Genomic DNA, 26,140 nt, shown 5'->3' with positions numbered 1-26,140 from the left:
CTACTTGGAACCTGTTGTGATGGAGAAACACTCTGTTGTAGGGTTCTGTATAGAATCTTGAACTTGTAAAGGCACCAGATTGAAATCTGACTAGATTCTGCTCTTGAACTCTACAGTGTTGACTTGGTCCCTCAGAGCTCCAGGCACTTATCTAACCAAGTCCACTTGAGCAGATGAAGTGATGGATAAAGTTGACGAATCGTCCAAGTGAACACGGTGAGGGTCTGCTGATGTAGATGCAGAAAATCTTAAAATATCAAATCTTCCGGAAGTTTCTAGTACCTTCTCAACCTCAGGCAGTGTCTCGAGCAAACCCACGGCGCGCTCCGAGTCGGCCGGGTCGTTCTCACAGCCGCCGTTTCCGATCATCAACGGCCGCTTGGACATGGCGTCCAACACCGCCTCGTACAGAGGCTTAGAGATGAGGGGATGAGGCAGCTCCCTCAGATAGTCTTTAAGAACACCTGATGGAGGAAAAGTGCGAGGGATGAGGAGAGTAAGCAAGAGAAACAAAGACTGAGAGCTCAAGACTCAGAACTTTAAGCTGAATTAAAGCTGTAACTGACCAACGACTGCAACAGACCAAAAAAATTAAATAAAAAACTAAATTAAGCATGTACAGATAAAATACGATACATCATATTTTATCTTTAAATGTTTAATTTAGTTTTGGTCAGTTACAGCTTTAATTCAGCTTAAAGTTTTGTATATATATATATATATATATATATAGATAAATAGATAGATAGATAGATAGATAGATAGATATAGATATAAAATCAATGCTTTCATACAAACTAAACAAAATTTTTTTAACATCCTACAATTTTAAAGGATTATAGTGTTGTATTTTTTTAAAAAAACTAAAAAAAGGGTTCAATTATACATTTATATTTTATACACATATTTTATACACATATTTTTTAAATTCTGTAACATTTTCCATTTTTAAAGACTCAAAACAGTAGTGTTGCGTCGAAGAAATGTGTTTGATGAAACTTTTATATGATTATTTCTACCAAACTAAATAAGATTATTTCTACTTCAAAGATAAATAACACTAGAAGGAGGAAAAAATCTATAAATATCTAAGAAAATAAATCTGTCAATAAACTGTAAAAGCAGTTAAAGCAGAAAACATTAACATCAGATCGGATGCTTGAACATTTAGCCATAGAATATTTTGAAGTTGTAAAGATAATGCAGTATATTGTTACGTAATTTTCCATGGTGTCAATATTATACTGAGAACAGTGAATATACAGTAGGTACGTAAAGGTGTAAAAACTGTGCAGATTTTTTTCACTATTAATATTATTCACTATTTAAATTCGGCCATTTTTGCTAGTTTTAATAATAGCAGCACACGTGTGAAAGCTAATCGTTTAAAAGCATCGCTGATACAAATCACCTTTCTTAAGGGTGTGCAAACTTTTGCACCATAGATTTTTAGATTTACAGCTCAAGACTGAAGCTATAATTTAGTAACCGCTGCGTCACATGTAAGAAAATGAGGCGTAGAATCAGAGGAGGCATTTTAACTCGGCGGATTCGAGCATGTGCGTGTGTCTGGAAGATACGCTGAGATACCTGACAAATTACAGCTGGGCTAAATCTCCTAAAGCAGAGCCATTATTCAGTGTCTGCTGCGCTCCTCTCCCCCGCCTTCCTTCCTCTCACCGAGCCCAGACTTGGCAGCCGGAGGGAAACTCATTGTTGTGGTGACTTCTGAGAGACGCTGGAATTCGTCCCGGGACGGAGAGCGCGAGTTTTCACACCTGAGCGTCGAGTCTCACAGTGAGCGACTTGATAAAAGCAGGGCCAGGCAGGAAAGCGACACGACTAATCGCGAGACTCGATCCGAGACCTGGACGCTTGCGCTAACCCGGCGGTTTTGAAGCTTCCTGAGCAGGGTAATCAGTTCCGCAAGAGTGAAAACGAGACGGATAAACAGGCTCTGAAGAGATTCTGAACTTTATTTGATCGGGCCATGAGGCAGGGACGGAGCTACGGGCTCTAACTCAAGACTAGAAATAGCATTTCACACACACACAGTCTTATTAGATCTGTGGACTGTGTGATTCATTAATCAAATCAGGATAAGAAATTAGCCAGGATTAGCTTTGGTGCTCTGGCCACAAACACATACACACATGCTAACACACACACACACACACACACACACACACACACACACACATCGCTAGGTAAAGTTCAGAGCGCTCATAGCATTTAGCAAAACAAGGTACTTAAGCCATTAGCAAAAAGTCCACAAACTGTACAACATTTAACATATTATCGTAGTGATACGTAAGGTTGTGGTTTAGCTAATCACATTTAGCATTCTGACAGGATGTTAGCTATTGTTCCAAAAAGCTAGGCTAGCCAAAATCTCAGTCGCTTACTGTTAACTTTACTACTAAAAGCTATAAATGATCAGTTAAAAGTTATTATGGGCTACCAGGGAAGGTCATGTGAGCTGGAAGGTTAGCAAAAAAACAAAAAACAGCCTGAAACATTTTCTTTCATCTTAGCATCTTAGCGCTTTGGTCGTGTTGAGAACAGACTATAGATTTATTTATCAATATACAAAATCAGCAGTGTGTGACGAAGTTGACGTATTCTCTGCGACTTTGCATATTCTCCTTTGGCCCGCTACTAGCATTATTAGCATCAAGCAATTATTAGCAACTTCTGTTAAAGTTTTGTAAGGAATTAAAGGTTGGGTTAATTTACAACAGAACAACAGAACAGAAAAACACTCTTTAGTGGTAGTAACGTTAGCACAGACATTTCTAAAATGCTAACAGTGCACTAATAAGACAGTATGAGTTTTTAGAAAAGTTAGCATCTTTTGTAAATTTAGCTGGGAATTTAGCAGGGGAACGAGAATTAGCTCGAAACAGCAGGAAAAACATATATATGTATTTATTTATTTGTTGCTACGCATTTTAGATGAAACCTTTTTTGTGAACTTTTCTAGTAAGTTCTGTCTAAAAGTTTGTAAACGTTTCCAGAATTCGGGTACATTTTAGATGGAGGAACGTTAGCACAAATGCTTCTATAACGCTAACATTCTGCTTCTAGCATGACTTATTAACAAATTAGCATCTTCTGAAAATGACAGTTCTGGAGGACTTCGATCTCAAGGTTCCTGCTTGTTCATGGAACATTTATTTACATAATATACTGTATTTAAAAATGTTCTGTTATGATTCAGCAACGTTGCAGATGTAGGAAGGTTAGCATAAACATTTCCACTACGTTAGCTTTTCTCTAAATGGGAAAGTGTAAACAAATGGATATTAGGCCTTGTTAGATTCTAGCAGAACATTCCAGTAACTTCTCAATCTTTTCTGAAGCAGGCTTTTCAAATGCGGTGTATCAAGCCTCCGTTGCCATAGAAACGGCTAATTTCTGAGGTAATTATGGTCTTTTCTAACACCAGGAGTAAATGTCCACAGGGGAAAGTGTAGACTTTGATAAACAGCAGAGAGATGCAGGTAGCTTAACATTAGCATTAGTGTTAGCATTAGCACTCTATTGTTTCTTCTCTTTCTTTTCCCTGTGACACGTGCGTGATATGTCCTTCATCTCAACGAGCCGTGATCACACACTTTTAGTCATGTCCTTTGACAAACACACACTCGTACAACCCTCATAACTCATTGTCCTCTGTGTGTGTGTGTGTGTGTGTGTGTGTGTGTGTGTGTGTATTTATGAGTTTCTCCATTAACAGAAGGTCAATGATTAACGTAGTATGACTAGGCTGCTCTCTGCTGTGTTTGTACAATTTCTAACACCCTTCCCCCGCTACACACACACACACACACACAGACACACACACACACACACACACACACACACACAGCACAAGGTCATGACTGTTGGGAAGGCTGGTGGCGGTTCTGCTTGCAGGTGCGAGAAGTGTTTTCACAGTTTGACCGACATGTCTCACGTACACACACACACACACACACACACACACACACACACACACACACACACACACACACACACTCACACACAGTGTCCCTGACTTTTGGCATGCCAACCCCCCCGCACACACTCATCCCCCACGGCTTTGTCTCTGTTAGCACTCTGCTAATCCAGCAGGCGTGAGTCAAATACCATCTGTGTGTGTTCACACACAAGGGGCCACTTGTTAATGACTTTTTGTGTCTTTGCAAGACACACACACACACAGGGAGGGGGGAAAGGGCAACATATGGAAGTCAGTATTCAGAGTCACAGTTTGTCATTCCAAAAGATAGAGAGTGTGTGTGTGTGTGTGTGTGTGTGTGTGTGTTTATGACCCCTTCTCTGACTGCTGTCATGGCAGGTCCCCACTTTTTTGCCCCATTTTGTTTTTCACTTGTCCCACCTACATCAGGTACCTTTCCACCTGAAGAATTCAGGAACCGCGCAGTTCCTGTTGTTCCTCATGTGAGTTCCTGTTCTGTATCCCGGACACGTGGAGAAAAGCAGATCGTTACAAATCAAATTCCGAATCGACCCGAGCGACGCTGATGAGGCTGAGGTGACGGTTTTCACACACAGTTCAGGCTGAAGTTCAGATTTCGTGCGATTTCGCGCCATATTTCAAGCACGGACTTTCAACCTGGGAAATACCGTGTGTGTGTGTGTGTGTGTGTGCATGCGTGCACAAACGAGTGTTAACTCATCAGTTATCACCAGAGAGATAGCTCTAGACAAGCATGCCAGACATGTTTTATTTTCTTTTATTCACTCTGTGTGTGTGTGTGTGTGTGTGTGTGTGTGTGTGTGTGTGTGTGTGTGAGAGAGAGAGAGAGCGAGAGAGAGAGAGAGAGAGAGAAAGTGTGATACAAAGAAATAGAAACGTGTCGGGTGCTTGGCATGTGAGCTTTGCAGCTTGTGACCTTTGACCTTTGGTTAATCTGTGTCTTTTCAAAATTAGCCATGAAGCGCAACTGTGTGTGTGTGTGTGTGTGTGTGTGTGTGTGTGTGTGTGTGAAAGAGAGAGAGAGATCCTGCATCATATAATAACCCAAATGTAGGTCAACTTGCACTACCCTTTCAGGCTACTAACACACACACACACACACACACACACACACACACTAATGAAACGAGGAATGCTGGAATGCGTCGGCTGTTGGGGAGAAACACAGTCAGGGGTCGGATGGGGGATGATGGAATAACCAGACAGAAGTCACCAGACACACACAGACACAGACACACACACACACACACCATTATGTGACATCTATATTTACCATATATCAAATGCTAAATTCCTTTAATATACATACCGCACTTGTTGTGTTGTACTTGAACTGATTGTGTGTGTGTGTGTGTGTGTGTTACCTGTGATGACGTTGACGTCGGGGTAGTTGCTCTCCGACAGATCTACAGCATGGCTGTCCCTCTCAAACGCCTCCCTCAGCTCCTTCTTGACGGCGGCCGAGCCGCACAGGCGATACAATCCCACCACCTGAACACACACCCACACAACATTAGCTATCATTTATAAACATAACCAACTAAGCTAAGACAGAGTCTGGAAAACTAACTCTTCCTCGGAGATATAGAAGCTAGCATCAGTATGATGTTGTGTTTCTGAGAGGCTTAATCTCTGAGTATTTTCTCTCGGTACTATCTGAAGTCGGGGGGGGGGGGGGGGGGGGGGGGGGGGGTAGGATAATGGGGGACAGGATTGAGGTGACTGCTGCTGTCTGTTAGCTAGATTATATATCGTGATATAACGCATCGTGTATCGTTCAAATGTCCTCAAGGATAGCGATAAGATATATTTGTGTCATATCTCCCAGCCCAACCGTAGCTGCACAATCAGGAAGTCAGATTTGTGGAAATCTGTGGATGTAAATGTTCACTGTGGTCCACTCTCGTCTCTGAAGGCTCGGTGGAACATGATCCAGAACCTCAGGGTTTTTTCCGTGAATTCATTTAGGCTGGAAAAACACCCACTGATTCAGGATCACCTTCAAGAGGGGGTTTAGGGAAAGAAACTTCCTGTGCTTTAGCTATAGCACCACTGAAGACAAAAGAGTGTGTGTGTGTGTGAGCTGCATGTGGTTTAGTTAGAGAGACAGAGTACAAGAGATGAATGGCTAAAGGCCTGGCGTGGAGCCTGGGTACACAACCCTGGGTACAGAGACCCTACAGATCCGCGTGTGTGTGTATGTGTGTGTGTGTAGGGGGGGTTGTTATTGCTGACCAGTGCCAATGACACTTTTACTGCACAAACACACCGCTACTTAACAATCTGTCACAGCTTCTATTCTCGCTAATCAAATAAGAGTTGATCGAAGGCGAGACTTTAATCTTCTCAGGCTCGAGAGTAAAGATACGTGGAACGTTAGGCTGTGAGACGAATTAGCATAAACGTTTACACGTTAGCGCACTACAGGATGGAGTGATGTTTCAGCGAATTTGCACCCTGCGCTTATGAATTCGTAACGGATCGCAACGCGAGTGTGTTTCTTTGTATTACGACAACGATCCCTGATCCTCACTCCCGTAACTCTTTTCTTATAGATCCAGCCCGGTGTTACGTACACTGCCGCCTCACTACGGTAACTTCGAGGCGATGTCTCACGCCACGCACTCACCTGGCATCCTCTTCTCTCAATCTCGCCAATGCACTTCTCGATGATGAGCGGCACCGTGAGTCCCGAGGCCTCGCGCTCCACCACTCGTGCCGCTCCCACTCCGAAAACCTCCCTCTCTCGTTCCTTCTCCACCTCGTTCCCTTCGGTTAAGCTCTGCCGCCTTTCCGTCAGTCCCAGTTTGACGTAGATGACTCCACGCGGCTCGAGGCGCACGGCGAGGCGGTGCGCGCGCCCAGCATTTGGCGTCCTGAAGAGTGGCGCCAGGGCCACGGCTCCATGGCAGCACACTCGCTGCCTCCTCGGCGCTGTCGTCGCCTCGCAACCGAAGAGGACGAGGCGGAGCCGTTGAGCGTCCTCCAGCTCCAGCTGGAAGGTGTGGTCCATGGCGAGGAAGTCGGCGCGGCAGGGCAGCAGCGCCGTGCGTGCCCGCTTCGCCTCGTCGACTTGAATAGCACAGTAGACGTGGCGCGATTCGTCGCTTCGTGGTGTCTTCAGACCCTCAGCGCCGCACAAGTGCACGCTCAGCAGGCCTGAGACAGGTGGTGAGGATGTGCACTTCGCCTGTTCTGGAAAGCTGTAAGGACGGAAAGAAGACGCGTCGGACAGTTTGGAGACGCCAGAATTCGAATCCTTTTCCTGCATCTTCTGGTGAGATTGAGAACCAGAGCCGTGCTTAGCCGATTTGGCAACTAGTTCCGGTGAGTCGCCATCGCTCAAGTACCCGCCCTTAATGGCCGATTTAGGAGCTCCTAATCCACTGCTCTTTTTCTGTTGCTGTGTGCACACACTGCTGTCCAAGTGATACCGCCAGATCACGTTGCCACTGGTGGATGCCGTGGACACACCCCCTGAGCCCAGATCAGCCGGAACGTTGGCTCTCAGCAGCTGGTTCCTGGTTTCCGTCTGTCCGTTAGTCGGGTTCCCTTTAGCACTGAGCTTCCTACTGAGCTCGGGAAGCTTCTTCATCTTTATGGAGAGTTTGCGAACGGTGCGTGGAGATTTGATGCGCTCTGGGAATGACCAGTTGATCGAGCAGCTCTTCTTAACCGGGTTCGGACTGGAGGGTGGAGAGAAGCCTGGTACGCTTTGCTCGGGGGATTCTGAAAAAGACAAGACAACAAAATGGAGGGATCAGACAACAACGTCCAAATGGTTCACAAGCTGTAACTGAGATAAGGCCAAATCGCTCTGCCTACCAGAAAGATCTGAAGATTAGACCGAATATTTCCTATCAAGTTAGTAAAAAAGTTAGTGATATCAGACTCAAGCTTCTGCGAGACGATTTGTGTGACCAGACTTGAAAGGTTTTTTTTTAGATGTTTAGAAAAAATTAGCAAGATCAGACTTTCTGCGAGGCATCTTTAATGGTAGGATCACAATGAAGTTTCCAAGATTGGACTGAAGTTCTTGACGGGAGTTAGATACCTAGAAACGTTAGCAGGATCAGACTGCAGCTTTCTGAAGCTCTTCGCGAGGTAAAAACGACTGACGTCAAAACGAAGTTCTCTTTAGGTGGCAAAAGTGTGGGATCAGACCAAAGTTCTCCGAGTATAAAATTTGTGAGATCAGACCGGAGGTCTTTCTGAAGTAGACAAGTGTTGAAGATCAAGTTGAAGCTCTCTCTGAGGTCAAAATGTTAGTGAGATCAGAGTGAAGTTATTTAGTGTAGTTAGGTTACTAGGATCAGACTCTTTAGTTCTTTAGTTTGCTGAATTACTCGGATCAGATTGATCTATAATATTGGTCTATAATGTAGTGAAGTTACTGAGATCAGACTGAAGTTCTGTAAGAGAGAAACTTTACCAAGATCAGAAAAAAAAATCTCTGCAAAGTGAGTACAGTTAATGAAGTCAGACTGAAAATATTTAGTGTAGAAAGGTTGGTAAGATCAGACTCTAGCTCTTATAAGGTATCTAGAAAGTTTACCGAGATCAGACTGAAGCTGTTTATAAAGTTAATATGCAAGATCATACTCCAACTGGAGCTACAGGCGTGGAAAAATTGGCGTGTGTGTGTGTGTGTGTGTGTGTGTGTGTGTGTGTCAGTATGTTATGTAACAGCTGATGAATGCCTTCGGGATAAGCAGCTTTCTATTAAAATCCGCGTGGCATGCATGATCAGATTTCCTTTCATTTTCCCCCTCTCAATCCTTCTCTTCCTTCTCCTCTGTTTACATCTCATTTTCTCTCTCTCTCCGTCTCTCCCTCTATCACTTTCTCTCAGCATGTTTCCAGGCTTGTGCTACAACGGCGGCTCTGTTTGTTTGGGTCTGATCTTGCTCACACATAACTCCGTTCAGCTCTGCGAGTCTGATCCGCCGCGTGAAACAAAGAAGCGATTCTGTGCGAGGAAATTGAGGGCACATACGAGGAGAGAGAGAGAGAGAATGAGACATGGTTGGCTGTATTTTAGGACATATGCTCTGATATCCTGGCAAACACTCTGTTTGTGTGTGTGTGTGTGTGTGTACATGTGTGTGTGCTGCCTGTTGAGCCAAACTGGCCAGTCCATCATTCCTTCGTAATCATGGCCATTTTTAGCTGTCACACACACACACACACACACACACACACACACACACACACGCACACACACAGGCTCACGGAACAGTTGTCTGTAGAGAACTGGGGTGTATATGACACACTACCAGAGCAACTGTGCAGTTTACAGTTTACTAAAATCCAGAATATATTTTGAATCTTCCCAATAAATAAATAAATAAATACAATCTGGCACAGAACTACATGTGGATTATTATTATTATTATTATTTTCTTTTCCCTTAATTATAATGATGAATTGTGCTCAAGAAAAAAAAAACACTTTTATTAAGGATATAAAGTAAATAACTGGGCTTGTAGATGTAAATCAGTCAAAATAAGATCTAAGTAAGGAATGTAACACTCCATGGCATGCTGTTGTAGTAAAGTAATCAACAGCGGGGTGGGGTGATGAAGAGGAGCTGAAGATGTTCCCACTCCCAACCTGATTAGTTCCTGTTCTCACTTACGCTATAGCAGCTGTAAACAGCCGTCCCCTCACCCACCCTCTCTTCATGTTAATAAGATAAAAAAGTACAGCTGGTCATGTTCCAAAGGAACCGCAAAGTGTCCTAAACGTGTCAGAAAACTCTGGACACTGGAGACTCCTTTTATAAATGTTAAACATGAACGTCTCTTCATTTGAAGAAAACTTCACCATAGCAACGATTACAGACGGTTTTTTAAAATCCCGTTTACGTGGAGTGTCCGCTGTATGAGTCCCTGAGACTCGTTAATATAAACCCGTAATTTGGAGCTGCGCTGCTGTCAGAGCTGCTGTTCGAAAAAACACCTTCTGACCAATCAGGATCCAGATCTTGACAGCGCCGTGGTATAAAAGTTGTTAAAGAATTCGAAACTAAAGTCTCCTGACAGCCGCCTGGTTGTTGAATAAACCTCCCTTATGCTTTTTAAGAAGGAACAGGAAGTCAATGAGGAACTGTGAAGCTTTCATTCAAGCTCCAAAAGGTGAAAACGTGCCCTAAGTTCCCGGGTTCCTGAAAAGGTTCCTGGAGAGGAAACACACCATTTGCTGAGGTGCTTAATTTAGTAGGACGTTTGTGTTTGGGGTTTTGAAGTATGTGTGTGTGTGTGTGTGTGTGAGTGCAATGACAATGAATGGTCTTGTACAGGCTGTAATTAGCAGTGTGATTGGTGTAGTATAGTAGTATAAGCAACACTTCCTTTTTTCCCACTGCAGTATATAAGCGAGCACAATGGAGTGTTTTATACACACACACACACCTACATGAACTAAAAACACACAGGTAGTGTGTAGCATGTGTTTTGAACTTGTCACCAAAAAACAGTGTAGCAAAAACATCACTATTTGTCGTCATAAATATAATAAATACACTTTACTAATTGATTTAGACAATCAGAAAAGCACCAATTCTGTAACAGGAACTAAAAGGGCTCCAGGAAGTAGAAAATGGTCCTGCTGTGTGTCCCAGGTTCTTAAAGAGTTCCTGCGATGGATATGGCCTATCTGGGACTTTGGGATTAGTTTGAACTAAAAAGGTTCCAGGTGGTTTAAGATGTGCTTGTGGAGTCAAAAGTTCTGGAAAAGGTTCCTGCAGTGGATTACAGGACAGTTTCCAGAACCCATTTTACTTTCTGGAACTTTTTAAGTTCCAGGAAGTAAGACTTTTCCGAGTTGGTACTTTTCTAATAAGATCAATTATTAAAATACCTACTCTTCGGCAAGAACTAAAAAAGGTTCCAGAAAGTACAATGTGTCCTGGTAGAAACGGGGTGGAAATTCCTAAAAAGGTCTCAAAAGTTTCACACACACACACACACACACACACACACACAGAAAAAAACACCACTGGCTCTGACATTGAGGATTTATGATGGTTCTTTAGCAGCTCCTGATCTTCTCTGCGCACCTGCTGATGTAATCGGTGTCAAAATGGAGTCTGATTTCATGGAAGCGGGGGATACCAGCGAACCCCAGGCTGGAGTATGTAATGTGTGTGTATAAGATCTCTTCCCTTAAATCATTCAGCAGCAGTAGCATAAGAACAGTGTCCTGTTACAGTGCTCCACACAGATTGATCACACACACACACACACAGTAATGGTGATTCTATAGGACAGAGGTCAGGGGAGCATCTCAGTCATTGTCCTGCGTCTTCTCATGTCACCTTACCATGTCACGGCATGTCAGCTCAGATTACTCTCCAAGGGATTATAGGCAATCTCAAGTAACAAGAGATAGACAGAGCGAGCGAGAGAGAGAGAGAGAGAGAGAGAGAGAGAGAGAGAGAGAGAGAGAGAGAGAGAGAGAGAGAGGGAGGGTTTTATCTGTCTGTTGTTAATTAAACTGTGATGCTACTTACTTAGGACCTTATTTTTGTGTGTGTGTGTGTGTGTGTGTTGGGGAGTCCACGAGAGTCACCAGGTACTCAAGGGCCATCAAGGGTGGAGCGTTAGTTAACTACATTTGATCATCCAATCACAAACACGATCATGTGACACCACAACTAGCCTTTTCTATTCCCTTCTTCAATATAGCATAATATACTACATGTAATTACACCATATCACAGTTTAGCTAGCAAAACTAGCCAGTTTTTAAACTAGTAATCATAGCCAACTTTAATGCCGCTACCTGACGTTATGTAGCTAGCTATATTCTAACTAACTTTAGGCTAACTATCTTACTGCCTAATTAAACCACACACACAATTTTAACAACCAAAGCTGGATAACATTAAGCTAAAAACCAGGACCGCGGAACTAGCAATAAACCGAAATTGATTCGTATACTCGGCGTGTCACTGTCGAGGTTGAGTTACACACATCTATAGTCCTGCTCAACCATAATTACAGCTATAATTGAGCTGTTAGCAAAGACGCTCAGCTACCACCACCACATCAGAGGCTGCCGGCTATACAGACAAAGCGGAAAAGTTAATCCTAGCATCACATTAACTCCTGTGCTAGGCTATTATTTTTTAAAACATATACAGTCTGTATACTAGGTCTCTGCTAATGTCTTAGTAATAGAACTAGCTTGTCCTATGCTATTTACATTTCCCATGACTAAGTAGTATCAAAACTATTAAAAATTAGCTGTTGTTAAAAAGTGTTTTATGGATCTTTAATGTTCAAGAAGAAGAAAAGTTATGTCAAGAGAAAACAGGAAGTAATACTATGATAATTAAGAACTAGCATCTTAAAAACAGAACTGTCTTATCCTGCACTACTTACACGGCTAAGTAGCGTAATAGCCGTTAGCTAGGAACAATAGGAAGTAGCACTATGCTAACCATGAGTGTTAATATACCATTCATATATTTACTACCTTGATGAAAAATAGATACAATAATACAGTTGGAACAGTATGCTAATGAGGGTGTTAGCATACGTTTCCACTTTTGCTAGCATAATGTAAATGGAGCCAACAGATGGTTCCAATTTTTCCCAATAAAAGAGTGAGTGAGTGTCTAAACAGAGTTGTAGTAAGTCGCAAAGACACAATGTTTATTATAGAAAGCCAAACAAAGCTGTGAAATAGCTGAGCTCATCAGTTACTGCTAGAGTCAGCAAGTAGTGAAAAAGAAGAGAAAGAAAAAACGAAGGACAGAGAGAAGAAGAAAGAGTAGAGGAAGAAAAGACACCTGTAGCTGTAGTTGTAGGTCGTATTGTGGGTTTCTCCTCCTGTGATCTGCACATCTGTCTGTACACATGTTTCTGATCGCTGGAATGACTTGCATTAGAGTTCCCAGAATCCCTGGAAGTAGTAGAGGCTCTGCCCCCTTCCTCATCACTCATCTGTCTCAGCACTCTTGCGCCATACTCGCCACGTTGGAGCTCGACCTCCTCCTCTTCAGGAATAGGGTTGTACCAGATCTCACCCTCGTCGTCCGCGTCGTTCTCCTCGGCAGGGTCAGAGACGGGGACATGAGGTGCATGATTGTGTGGTCGAGTGCAAGTTTGTGGCTGAGTGTGATTGAGTACTTGTGGAGGGTGTGTGTGGTCGTCCTCGTCGAAGAGTGGCGAGGGCCGAGTGGAGCTCTGATTTAGCCAGTTACGCTTCTTGGAGACGGTGATGGAGTTTAGAGGAACTGGACGAGTGCAGGAGTCCCGGGGGTCCATCACAAGTACTAGAAAGAGAGAGAGAGACAATCATCGTCATCAACACCATCACTATCACTGTTATTACCACCACCAACACCAGTTATCACCACCACCACCAACATCACCACCAACACCATCACCACCAACATCAGTTATCACCACCAACACCACCAACACCATCCTCACCACTATCCTTTATATTCAACAGCTTTACCCTTTACCTCAGTAACTTTACGCTTTACCTCAGTAACTTAACCCTTCACCTCAGTAACTTTATCCTTTAACTCAGCAACTTTATCCTTTATGTCACTAGTTTCAAACTTTACCCTTTACCTCAGTAACCTTACCGTTTACCTCAACAGCTGTACCCTTTACCTCAATAGCCGTACCCTTTACCTCAGTAACTTTACCATTTACCTCAGCAACTTTATACTTTATGTCACTAGTTTCAAACTTTACATCAGTAATCTTACCCTTTACCTTAGTAACCTTACCCTTTACCTCAGTCACCGTACCCTTTATGTCACTAAGTTCAAACTTCACCTCAGTGACTTTACTCTTTAACCCAAGTACCTTTACCTCAGCGACTTTACCCTTTATGTCACTAATTTCAAATTTTCCATCAGTGACTTTACCCTTTACCTCAGTACATTCAACCTTTACCTTTTAGTAAATTTAAACTTCACCTCAATGACTTTAACCACATTCACCTCAGTGACCTTAACTGCAGTAACCAGAAGGAAATCTATTTTCTCATTTGGGTTTTCAAATAAAAGTTTTGGTTTTTGCAATTTCCAAAAACACTTTTCTTTTTGAGAGCCAGCCAAAGGTCCTCTTGAAGTCTAAACTTTTATTATAGGGGCACTTGGTCCTCTCAAAGTTCCACAAACATGCATATAAACACACCCTTACGCACATGCACCCACTCACACACACACACACACACACACACACACACACACACACACACACATCCATAAATACCACCAAACCAAAATGTTTACACACAGTGAGTAAAGACATGAATGAAAAAGTAGCGCTTCTCCGCCTAAACAAACAGAATGAGAAAAAGTAAACACACCCGTCGCCTGGGGCACAATATGATAGACGCCGTTATGAGTCTGCGCTTTTGTATCTTCAGATTGAGAAAGTGGCGTGTATTACATTCACAGTGAGAGTGAAAGAGAGTGTCCGCTTTTTCAAAAGCAGCAGAGATTTACAATCACTAAAAATTGGTTACGAGACACGAGCTTTGCGGATTTCACTCATAAGCGGTGGCCAATCCGTGTCCTGTTGTGACACGCTGAGCAGACTACTGTAAAGGTTGTTTTGATATACATTCCCCGCACGTTCTCTCTCTCTCTTTGGTGTGTTAATGACACGTTCTTTATTCCTGCAGGAAACACGGTCTCACGCAACCTCTTAATTACGCTCACGGCTAAATATTTTCACTTGTTGGGAGAGATATAAGTGTCAGGGAAGCAGAGCCGGCTATATCATTACGGCAGTTTGGAGGCTAACGACTGCAGGACTGTAACACAGAACATCTGTGTCATTGCTGAAGAAAAACATAAACATAACACGTATGATGTTACGAGCTTGTGAGACAACACACGTCTGTTTCAGCAGACCAAGACCATGTTCCAAAGCATTTTAACAGGCCCTTGTTGACTTTCCCAAGTCACTGCCATTTCAAACACTGTTTCATTACTTTAACAACTCAAGTGAAGTTTATTAGATAAAAAATTTGATAAAGAGTTGGATCAACATCACTGTAGGCTTCGCAGAACGTTCAACAACGTCCAATAAACTTTCAATAATGTCCAATAAACGTTCAGTGATATCCAATAAACGCTTCAGTTTCTCACACAGTCCTACATCAGTTATCAGAGAAGCAGAAAATCAGAAAACCTTACGCACAAAGCACACAATGCTAATCCTGCCTGGATATTCTCATCCACATTAGATTAGCATAACTTTAACTGCCGAATGTCGGCTTTATTAGCTACATACTGTGTTAGCATTAGCATACGCAACAGCTATAAGATTCATGCGTCTATAATATCAATTTGAATTATTACATAACATTAATCTGTTAAATCTTTGGTTATGAGTGCACGTATTTGCTTTTATTAGCAAAGTGCTAATGTGAGCGCAGCACCATATTAGCACACAATTAGCAAAACACTTGTTAGCACGCATCAGCAAAACATTATGTACAGTCTCTTGAGGAACTTTAATGAAAATGTAATTATTAAATTTTTTTTTTAGCTGCCTAGTTGAGTGCCGCTTTGTATTAGGATTGGCATAAAATTAGCGAAAGGTCATTCAGATAAGAGTTAACAATCCTTTATTATCTCGGCTACATATTTCAGCGTTGTAACATTGGCAGCTTGTAAACATAATGAACAATTTGCACATTCATTGATTTTCTTGGCTTTTAATATCTCAATAGAGCTAACCGTAGGACCATATTAGCATTAACGTTAGCATGATCTCGGCTATTACAGTCCTGATGCAAACCTGACTCAGTGAAAGCATTTTGAGAAACGCCATCTTTTCATTCCTTCACACACTTACATACTTTCTACTAGCCCAAGTCCATAATACACACACACACACACACACACACACACACACACACACACACACACGTGTGACCACAGAGCTTTAGTGCGGGATTAGCGCAAGTGCTGCTCTTCAGATTTAAATGATGAATGGAAAGGCGTTATTGTTTCTATCTCAGCCAAAGACTCAAGTGTTTCTGTTCTTCTCAAACACGTGAGCACACACACACACACACACACACACACACACACACGGACACACAATTTTTCGTTTGCCCAAGACACTAGTGAAATGGCCAAAGAATTTGTCTACACCTTCAAGTGCACAACTCTATAAATATGCATAATTTGCTCATTCAAAATGTCACCATGACAACCCAACATCACCTCATTATCCTCACAACCGTAGGTATGCTATGCTACTACAAGCTAAGATATTCTATGCAATTACAAAATTTGAGTAAATCATTTATCAGACATATCCAAACAGCAATGTTACTGTCGATAATGTTAGCATGCAGCTAGCCTGTATTTGTTAGCATACAGCTAGGCTCACATTTGTTAGGAAAAACTTTGTGTCCGAGTCTCGATTTGTGTCGCGTTGCGTTTTCTCAGTCATATGTTTAACAGCAGCTGAACATGTTAAAATGTTTTAGTTAGTATTTTCACTAACTTTAACTAACTTCGCTAAGTAGCTAGCTACTAGAGCTTATGAACACATTCGGTAGATACAAGTTTCAGATTAGCGTGTTATGTTTAGCGTGTATATACCATTTTCCCATCACTAACATTAGCTAAATTAGTTCAGTGCTGTAGCTCACAGGAACAAGTTATCTACCAGTTCTCAGTATAAACATTTCGCATGATTTGTTTTTGTTATTAGCATATTTAAACTAGCTTCCTCATTTAGGTTCTGTAGATAAATGTTAGCAAGTTGTTATCCGACGTTTTGTTGCTAACTCTACAGATACTGCACTGTGATGTTTTATAACAAAAAAAGTCTGTTTTTAATTCATAAATGTAACAATTCTGTGTTAGAGCTGAGAAAACACGCGCTCGTGTGTGTGTGTGTGTGTGTGTGTGTGTGTTGAAGAGGGAGCAATTTAACTGGTGTATGTGGTGTGTACCAACCTGTTTTTATCAAATCAACCACACACAGAGGTTTGTGTGTGTGTGTGTGTGTGTGTGTGTGTGTGTGTGCATGCGTGTGAGGGAGAGAGAGGGAGCTATGGTTGTGGTTGCTATATTGAGGACTGTGCTGTGCTGGATGCTGCCGTCTTGTTTCTTTTGAAGGGTTTTTCGTTACTGAAGGAGCATGCACACACATGCAGAGAATTCGAGACCAAAGACACACACACACACACACACACACACACACACACACACATACACATATATATACAAAGGTCTATGTTCAGTTCAACTGGCCATGCCTCAGGGAAACTGCCTAAGTCAAACACTTAAAAAAAATTAAATACATAAAAAATAAGTAAATAAACTCATACAGTTCCTGAAAAATCGCCCCGAGGGCAAAACACACCACTACGCCGCATTCCTCTGAGATAATCTCACCACGGTTCTACTCAGTGTTGGATTAATGTAAGAATAAATCGTGCATCCCACTTTATCTGTTCTCAGACCAGGAGAAATGAGGAAGCTCTGGAACAGCTCGCTCGCACGAGTCACTGACTGTCACGTTAGTCACAAAACACACACACACACACACACACACACACAGAGTTCATGTTCATATGGTTGAACCAGGAGGAAGTTGTTATGATATTATTATTGTTATAATTACATTATTACAGTATTACACCACAGCAGTGCTGAATTCTGATTGGTTGGAAGGTGTTCGAGTCATTTTCTATAACAGCAGCTGCAAACCACGTGAAAAAAAAACGGTGTTGGTGAAGTTTTTACTTTACAAGGAGATGTTTATTTAACGTTTATGGAAGGAGTCTCCAGTGTAACAGTTTTCCAACATCAGTTTTCGAACAGAGGAAGCTTCTTTGCGTTTTCTCTGTTTTTTTTAAACTTTGTGAGAGACAAATAAAGAGAGGCTGGTGAGGGACCGACTATTCACAGCTGCTATAAACACTCCTTCCAGGATTTTTGCGATTGAACAAATGAACGGAAAATGACATAAACGCCGCAGCATTCTGAGGCGCTCACAATTTTTCAGATGTTCCGCAGATTCGGGCCGAGACGCATCACGGGACATCGTTACGACGTGCGTTCGGTCGAAGCCGACTTCGATTCACGTGCGTCGAACGTGAGTACATCGAAAAGCTCTCATTTACCAACAGACATCACTGACAAAGAGCATGCAGAACTCTTCCGTGTGATCGCGATTTCGCCAATTCGAGTAATTTTCCGAAAAAAAAAAAAACTCTGCAAGTTGCCTCGCAAATTTAAAAAAAGCTGCAGCAAAATCACAAAAAAAAATAATTCCTGAACGGACCGATATAACGTATGTGAGAACAGGAAATAACTTGGTCAGGCAAAAGCTCCTCCCTTGTTCACCCAGAAAACTCCGTCCCTTTGTAAAAATGTTCATATTTTGTTATTAAAGACATTTAGTATGTACACAGAGAAACCAACGTAATCAAGTAGATACACTTATCTGAGAGCGAGCTGTGTATTACAGAGTGTATTACAGCAAGTCATGCACCGCACGAATCAATGCCATCATTCTTCTTTAGGTAACCCGAGGCTAACCGGAACGAATAATCCCGTCGGCCTGAACGAATGCGTAATCGCTGCTTCTTTATCCTCGGTGTTAAGTAACCAAACACAAACAAGCCGCACGACAAGTATGCCAAATATTCCCTCCCAGAGTGTCACGTTTCCATAGCACAGGAATGTATCTGAAAGGAAGGTATCATACAGCTCAGAAAACTGACCCCAGATCAGAGCAGTGAATGATTTAGGGCTCGTGGAAGGTTGTGGAAACTGATCTGAGATCAGGAAGCAGTCGTGAATGAGGAAGCAGCAGGGAGCTTCTGGAGTTGGCTGAAGTGCATGGCGGGAGATCATTAAGAACACTGTATCTGATGTCAGGCTCCTTCAGCAGCCTTCATTCTCTCTCTCTCTCTCTCAAACACACACACACACACACACACACACACACACAGTACCAACATCTGTGAGTGTGCATATGTTAAAAGCCTAACAGTTGCACTGTCTAAAACAAACAATTCCCTTGACATACTTTAACTCTCTCTCTCTCTCTCTCTCTCTCTCTCTCTCTCTCTCTCACACACACACACAAAGCATTTTGAAAGACTTTGCCATTTTGTCTCCACTCCAGAACACAAATTTCCACTCATCCTACACACCAATACAATTATAGCCATGTATGAGCCACTGGATTTTCCCTCAGAACCCAGAGCAGCAGGATAATAACAGCAGTGATGTGTACACACACACACACACACACACACACACACACACACACACACACACACACACACACAGCTCTGAGGACAACAGGATGGCACACTAAATATCTGCAAAGATTTTGAATCAAATTATGGTCCTTACAAATCAACACAGACATAGCCATTTTCTGAGATGCAGACTTTATTATTATCTAGTCAGGTGAGACAAATTAGCAAAGAAATCCAAAAGAGAGAGAGAGAGAGAGAGAGCGAGAGAGATGCTACTGATCTAGAAAGATCTCCAACCAAAATATGGCCGTTCCTGTATAAAATCCCTCTGATAATATTTAATTTCAAATTAGCACAGACGTAGCCGTTGACTTGAGGTGTAAACATAATGATTAGCTAATAAGGTGCGAGAAATTAGCCTCCAAAATCCAAACTTCCCCATAAAAAAAGTGCGCTATGCTGTTTCAGACAAACTTTCTGAGAACATAAGAGGAAAAAAAAAGCTACAAATCCAACAAGATCTTCCAGAAAACAGAAATTAGCTTCCTAAATCCGAAACCTGAACAATGTTTTAAAGGAACAACTCAGGAGCCGAACTCTTTCCACCAAATCGTAGCCCTCACCGCACCATGACGTGTTATACTGAATCAGCACAGACACACGGCCGTTATCCGGGGTATAACCATAATGACTAGCGAACAACGCAAGGAAACATTTCGCTTCCAAAATCCCAAACCTGAACAATGCCTGCTTTATTTACATACTAGAAATCGTATCCAATACACCAACGCTTTCTGAGGACATGGAGCGAAACACTACAGATCTCTCAAGATCTTCTTCCAAAGCGTGGTCCCCATTTGCCTGTTGTTTTCCATGTGCGGAACATCATCAAATCAGTGCAGACATGCAGCCGTTATCCAGTCTGTACGCAATATGATTATCTAATAAAGTCAGACAAATGAGTCTTCTCAATCTAGAAGCTGTACATGCTGCTGGGAACAAAGGCGGAATTCAGTTTCCTGATACAAGTCACTGGCCAGGGAAACTCAAATCAACTTTGAAACCAACTCGGCTTGATCAGATAAGATTTGAGCAGTGTATGATATTTGAGAAATTTAAAAAAAACTGCGCGGAATGATTTGGTATAACGATGACCCCCACCACCAGAGTGTTAGTAATGTGGTGAACCAGTGTGAGCCCTCCACCAGCGTGCAGCTAGCTACATGAACCTTTTGTTAGATAGGAAGAGGAATGGAGAAACCATGGACCCACCACCGGTTACATGGAGTCGAGAGGGGCAGAATCAGGAGATCCGTGATGACTGAGGTTGAAATAATGAGGGGGAGGAGGTGCGGGTGTATTCCCGAGAGACAGAGGAAAACAGAGAAACACAGACAGAAGGAGAGAGAATGACAGAGAGAAGTTCCTTCAGTCCCCGTGGCTGTTCGTACCTGGGTGATGCCCACTTGAAGGGTTCACGGTTCCGGTTTTTTCCACAGTGTTGGCCTGGCTGAAGGTTTTGGCCCAGGCTTGGAACTCATTTCCGTGGCGCTCTTGAGCCACTCCGTGTGAGCAGGATCCGGCGATTCTCTGCCTCATCTCTGAAGAAAGCAAGCGGCCCCTGTGCATCCATTCTTGCATCTTGTTAACGGTGACCCCAGGAGGTTTTCCCGCACTCGTTCCAACATGCCTGGTAAGATTCATCTGCTTCGAGCGGAATGGCTCAGTTGTTCTGGGGGGAACTCTGTCACAAGGATGCTGGTGAGTAATGTTGTCCACTTCCTCTGCATGCTCTGAAACCATGGGTTCGGTAGCCGCAGTCTCCAAATCCAGGTTTCCACCATTCGCCAATGGAGGTGTATCGACTGGCACGTTTTCAGCGAGGCTCCTGTTTTCGGAGCATGGCTCACCTTGGTTTTCCTGCACAGGATACCGGACACCATCGTCACTCATGGAGCGTTGCAGGTTAGGCCTCCTTTGGGCCAAGAGAAGATTCTGCAAACTTTTGCTCCTAAGAGAACTCCTCCCATGGTCAGCGGCACTGCTTTCTCCAGGACTCGGAAGGGTCCAATGGTGGCCATGTTCTCCAGAGGACCTGGAGAGCCTCGCGGAAGAAGCAGAACTCACGCTCAGGCTTTCACGAGACTGACTCGAGCTGCTGCTTTGCTCCACATAACCATTTCGCTGCACCTGCCCATCAAAAGCGATCCCATCCATGGCATTTATCAGGAGGTAGTACGCTTCTTTGAGTTGACTCCTGAGCCTGTCTGTTTCCTGAGTGCTGGAGTCAACAATCCGCTCAGACTCGGACTGTAAAGGGTGCAAAGAAGTTCCAGATGGACCTTCGCTGTTGTTCAACTCTTTGCTCCGGGAGTCGGACTCGTAAAACGGCAGGATTTCATTATCATAGTAGTCATCGTCCTCACTGTCTATGGAATTGTGGCGATTCATTCCCTCTCTTGCGCACACCAGACGTGGAGCCAAGTCAGCATCTACTATCTCCAGCTCCGTGGGGAAAAAGGTCGGACTCTGCAAAGAAGGCATGCTGAAATCTTCGCAAAGCTCCAGAGAACTTTCGATAGTCCGGATCAAGTCGTGCTCGGAATGAAGATACTGGAAAAGGCTAGGTGGATCCGAACAGTCCATCTTGGTTCCGTCAGGTTCTGGTCTGCCAACGTTCAGACATCGTTCCACCTCCACATGCTGTTCTTTGGTCGTGTTGGGTTTGAAAGCAGGTTCTCGGCGGTGCGCATTATTTACGGTGTCCGTCGCGGGCATGAAGGGAACCTCACTGCAGTTTCCGAACCCTATTGAGTCTCCCTCGGTGTGTCTCCGCGGGACTGCGACCGGCTGCCTGCCCACTTGGTTCGCCAAGAACAGCTCGTGCGTCTGACCGGAGACCACCGAGAGCGTCCGTGCGTCTTGCCCCCCGTATCCGCAGCTTTGATCGCCCCCCTGACCGGCGTGTACGTGCACGCGCGGCTCGTTTTCGTCGGCCCAGCGTGCCCCCGTGCGCTCTAACCCCCCGTACACACAGCCCTGCTTACCTCTCATCGCGCTCGGCACGTAATCCAGCTCCGCGATGGCGGCGGCCGCGCGCTGACTGTGCGCGTCTCGTGCGCGCAAAATTTTCTCTTTACCTTCCTCGTTGCTCCAGTCCACCGGCACCGAGCCTTTCTTGGCTTTCTTCCCCCGGAGTTTGGCTAGCAGAGTCCGCCGCAGAGGATCGGCCATTCCGCGGCTGCCCCGGTTCGGTTCTCCCGCCCCCGGGGTTCAGCAGAGCCGCTTCGGGGAGACCGGATCGCGTTTCTCCAGCCGCGACTCCATCTCATCCTCTGAGCTCCGTCTCTCACTCTCTTTCTCTACTCTGTGTGTACGTGTGTTTCTCTCTCTCTCTCTCTCTCTCTCTCTCTCGCGCGCGCGCGCGCTCGCTCTCTGTATGCTGGGTAGAACGGGCCAAAATTTGTATCACCTTCTCGGCTTTTGCATTTTTGCATAATTCAATTTAGAAAACAGATATTTAGAAACGCGTAAAGGAATTTTGCAATATATAACCAAATCAAGGAAGTATGAAATGTTAAAATGTGCAATAAAATAAAAGAAATGACCTTTTTTTTTTAGACATGCGACATTTTATTTCTTTGATCTTTCTCTCTCTCATGTCTCACACAAATCCGTTGCTGAATGAACAGATTCATGATTGAATACTGAATAACAAAACACAGGATTGTGTAAAATCTGTTTTCAGTAACTACGAGAGCCTACTACTCATTTCCAGGGAATAACTACAAACAGACGGTGCTGGGTTATAATCCAAGCGAAAAAAACAAAAACATGTTTTTAGCTATGAGTGGGTTTGCAAGCATGATATTTATTTATTTATTTTTTCTTTTATATTTATTTATATTTTTCATAATCAAGATTGGACGCCTTTATCCTCTTATCGTGTAAAAGGTGCTGCACGCCCGTTTACGATACTTGAGGTACCCATCATTTAATACTTTAATCCTGCCAAATGCAGCAGTCCGTCCATCCATCCATCTTCTATACCGCTTACTCCTTTTCAGGGTCACAGGGAACCTGGAGCCTATCCCAGAGAGCATCGGGCACAAGGCGGGGTACACCCTGGACAGTGTGCCAGTCCATCACTGGGCACACTCACATGCACATTCACACACACCAATCAGCCTACCATGCATGTCTTTGGACTGGGAGAGGAAACCGGAGTAATCCCCACATCACGGCGAGAACACGCAAACTCTGCACACACATGCACACAATGGGAATCGAACCCCCGACCCTGAAGGTGTGCGGCAAACATGCTAACCACTAAGCCACCATGCACCCTCCAAAAGTAAAAGAGAATTACAGAAATGAAAATATCAGTTATATTATTCATAATGCAAATGACATCCATGTCTGTACTGCCATCTAGTGTTCTTTTTTCTCTCTCTAAATTTCCAGGAATTAAAACTATAATGCAACAGAAATGAAATGTAGCCTACACATTGGTCCTCTGATCTCAAATCTCGTCTATCAACCGAGTCACGTCTGATGTCAGATGTTTACGTGACCAACTTACTGTTACTATGTTTGTCTTGGAGTAGCGTCTGATGGGGTTTCTGACACCGTCTGGTACTCCATGGCGTGTAGAAATGCTGCTCTGTTAGCTAAAAGCTTTATTTATATGTTAGTTACATTCATTTTATAGCTAGTTTCTGTGCAAAATTAATGACGCGAACATCACGCACCAAACTTCATTCTTCAGTTTTATTAATTTTTTTACAATTCACTTTGCAGGCAACGAAAATTCACTCCAGAGCAGAATGTAAACAAGCGTGCGATTGAAAGAATTTTGTCCCTTTCTACCCAGCATACGACTGCTCTCCTTTCAGCTCTGCCTCCGCCTCCTTTCGCACTTCAAATAGTTGAAATAGTTTTTGGCCGGGGTGAGAGGTTAGAGGCACTTTACGCAAGGAAGGTTGCCAGATTGAGCACTTTCCTGTCCAGATAGGAATGTTATACATTACATAAAAGTACCAAACTGTATTTGTCCAAGGGCAGTATTCTTATCTTTGGTACCTAATATAACCTTACCTATATAAAAAAAATACAAAATTGTACCCGTTTTGTATTTATGAAAAGCTGTTGGTAAAACATTTTTTAAAATCTTTTTTTGTGCATTTAAATGTACATTTTATGACCTCATAATTGCAATAATTAATTTAAATGCACTAAAAAGGCAAAGGGTACATCAGGGGTGCTCACAATAAAATAAAATAAAAATTGAACAAATTTAGTTCTGAAGATTAATTTTGTTTTTCAGTGTTAAGTAACAGACATTAAGTAGACATCCTTCCTCATTGTTACGTATATTCATATTATATTAATGTGTTGTTATATGTGTGTGTGTGTGTGTGTGTGTGTGTGTACTTACTACTGCACATCAGACTTGCATGCTTAAGTACTGACACGACCCTCAGGGTTAGTTTGGGCTTCTCGATACAGCTCCGCAATCTAAAACAGGGGGTTTCCCTTTCAGAAATGAGTTCCCGCAAAGCCTCTTTAGAAATCTAGAACCTCTAATCATCAGCAAAGAAACCCTGAGGAACCATCACAGATCTGGCATTACTGTCAGGTCTTTTAACGTTTTAGCATTTAATTCTAAAAATGTCAATGACGTAATGAACATGGCAAAAACTTTTCCACTCGTGAATTCCTCAGACATATGAATTAATTTCCAGTATACGCTGAGATACATGTTTATTACATATAAACATAATAGTTGCCTAATAGTTCAGTTCGAGTACACAGAGCTCGAAACTCCTGGGTGCGTCTCAGTCAGCTCCGTAGTTCAGTAGTCAGGGCGATGATCTGGGAGGCGGCCATTTTAAGGGCTGTCTCGATCACAAAATCCTTCCTGTTCGCTTCCTAAAAAATCCCACAATGCACCACAACAATCAGGAAGCATCGATGCTCATTCTGTTCCCTTACTGGAAATGACGTCATGTTTTCTGAAGCCTCTCAGCCCGAACAAAAATGGCGGACAAACTCAGCCAGCTTCGTCTACAAATGTAAGTAGCCCGTTATCGTTGTTGTTTTTAACTTTATTTGATGTTCTATACACGCTTTGTTTGAGTTTTAAGCGTTTAATGATTTTTTAAAAAAATCCACTCGCTTGCTACGATCCTGCTTGAAGTCCCATGACAGAAATGCGTGCGATTAAGCTAACAGATTTACACTTCCTGACGTACAGTATCATGTCAGAAAGATATCAGTCCTGCCTGTTGTTGCTGATAAATGCTAGTGGTGACGTTTTACAACGCGAGTCATCAGTGTCCCAGCGTGTAATCAGACAGGATTCTTACCAGTGCCCTAACTCGTGTACACCATACACCGATTCACCACCTATGGGACCTGACTGAGACACGCCCTCTGTCATGTACAATGGAATTCCCAGTCTTAATCGTTCACTGCATTGTGAACACTGAGCATTGCTTCTTATGCATTAATTATTACTTTATAATACATCTTTGATCATGTTTTTCCCCAACTACAACGTAACTGGGATAACTTGTGCATAATAACAGCAGTTAGAAGTCTGCACTAACCCTTTCATTAATGTTACTAGAGAACTGCAATAGTGAGAACGGTGTTGTATTGGTGAGCGTCTATACTGTTTTTGGGCATTTGATAGGATTAAGTAAAATAACGAGTGACTCATGAGTGATAATGAGTGACAGCCTGAAGGTTTATTACTTTCCTAATAAAACAGCATGTGTTTTATTCTGCTGACGATTTTGTATTTTATTATGAACGAACAACACACCATGCTTTGAATGCTACAAACAGTCATTCCCTCACCAGCTTCTCTCTTTTTTTCTCCCTGTTTAAGTTAATAAGAGATCAAAGATGTCGGAAAACGTAAAGATACAGCTT

The 26,140-nt window shown here is 43.0% G+C and overlaps 1 protein-coding gene across 3 annotated transcripts in view; it reads right to left on the bottom strand.

Moving 5' to 3' along the window:
• syde2 (synapse defective 1, Rho GTPase, homolog 2 (C. elegans)) overlaps positions 1 to 22,594 on the bottom strand; it is a 29,685-nt gene extending 7,091 nt beyond the window's left edge. Inside the window, exons 1-5 of one of the 3 annotated variants that reach the window (XM_017487360.3) lie at positions 20,653 to 22,594; positions 12,783 to 13,268; positions 6,615 to 7,714; positions 5,350 to 5,476; positions 283 to 464 (exon numbers count right to left, since the gene is read on the bottom strand). In XM_017487360.3, coding sequence (XP_017342849.1) covers positions 283 to 464; positions 5,350 to 5,476; positions 6,615 to 7,714; positions 12,783 to 13,268; positions 20,653 to 22,435 — 3,678 coding nt within the window. In that variant the 5' untranslated portion in view covers positions 22,436 to 22,594. The remainder of the gene's footprint in view (positions 1 to 282; positions 465 to 5,349; positions 5,477 to 6,614; positions 7,715 to 12,782; positions 13,269 to 20,652) is intronic. The other 2 variants (XM_017487362.3, XM_017487363.3) reach the window with 2 other exon arrangements.
• Positions 22,595 to 26,140: the final 3,546 nt, after the last annotated feature.

The sequence above is a fragment of the Ictalurus punctatus genome, chromosome 15 (genome assembly GCF_001660625.3).
Source record: "Ictalurus punctatus breed USDA103 chromosome 15, Coco_2.0, whole genome shotgun sequence".
Classification (NCBI taxonomy): domain Eukaryota; kingdom Metazoa; phylum Chordata; class Actinopteri; order Siluriformes; family Ictaluridae; genus Ictalurus; species Ictalurus punctatus.
This window is presented reverse-complemented; position numbering and strand designations above follow the sequence as displayed.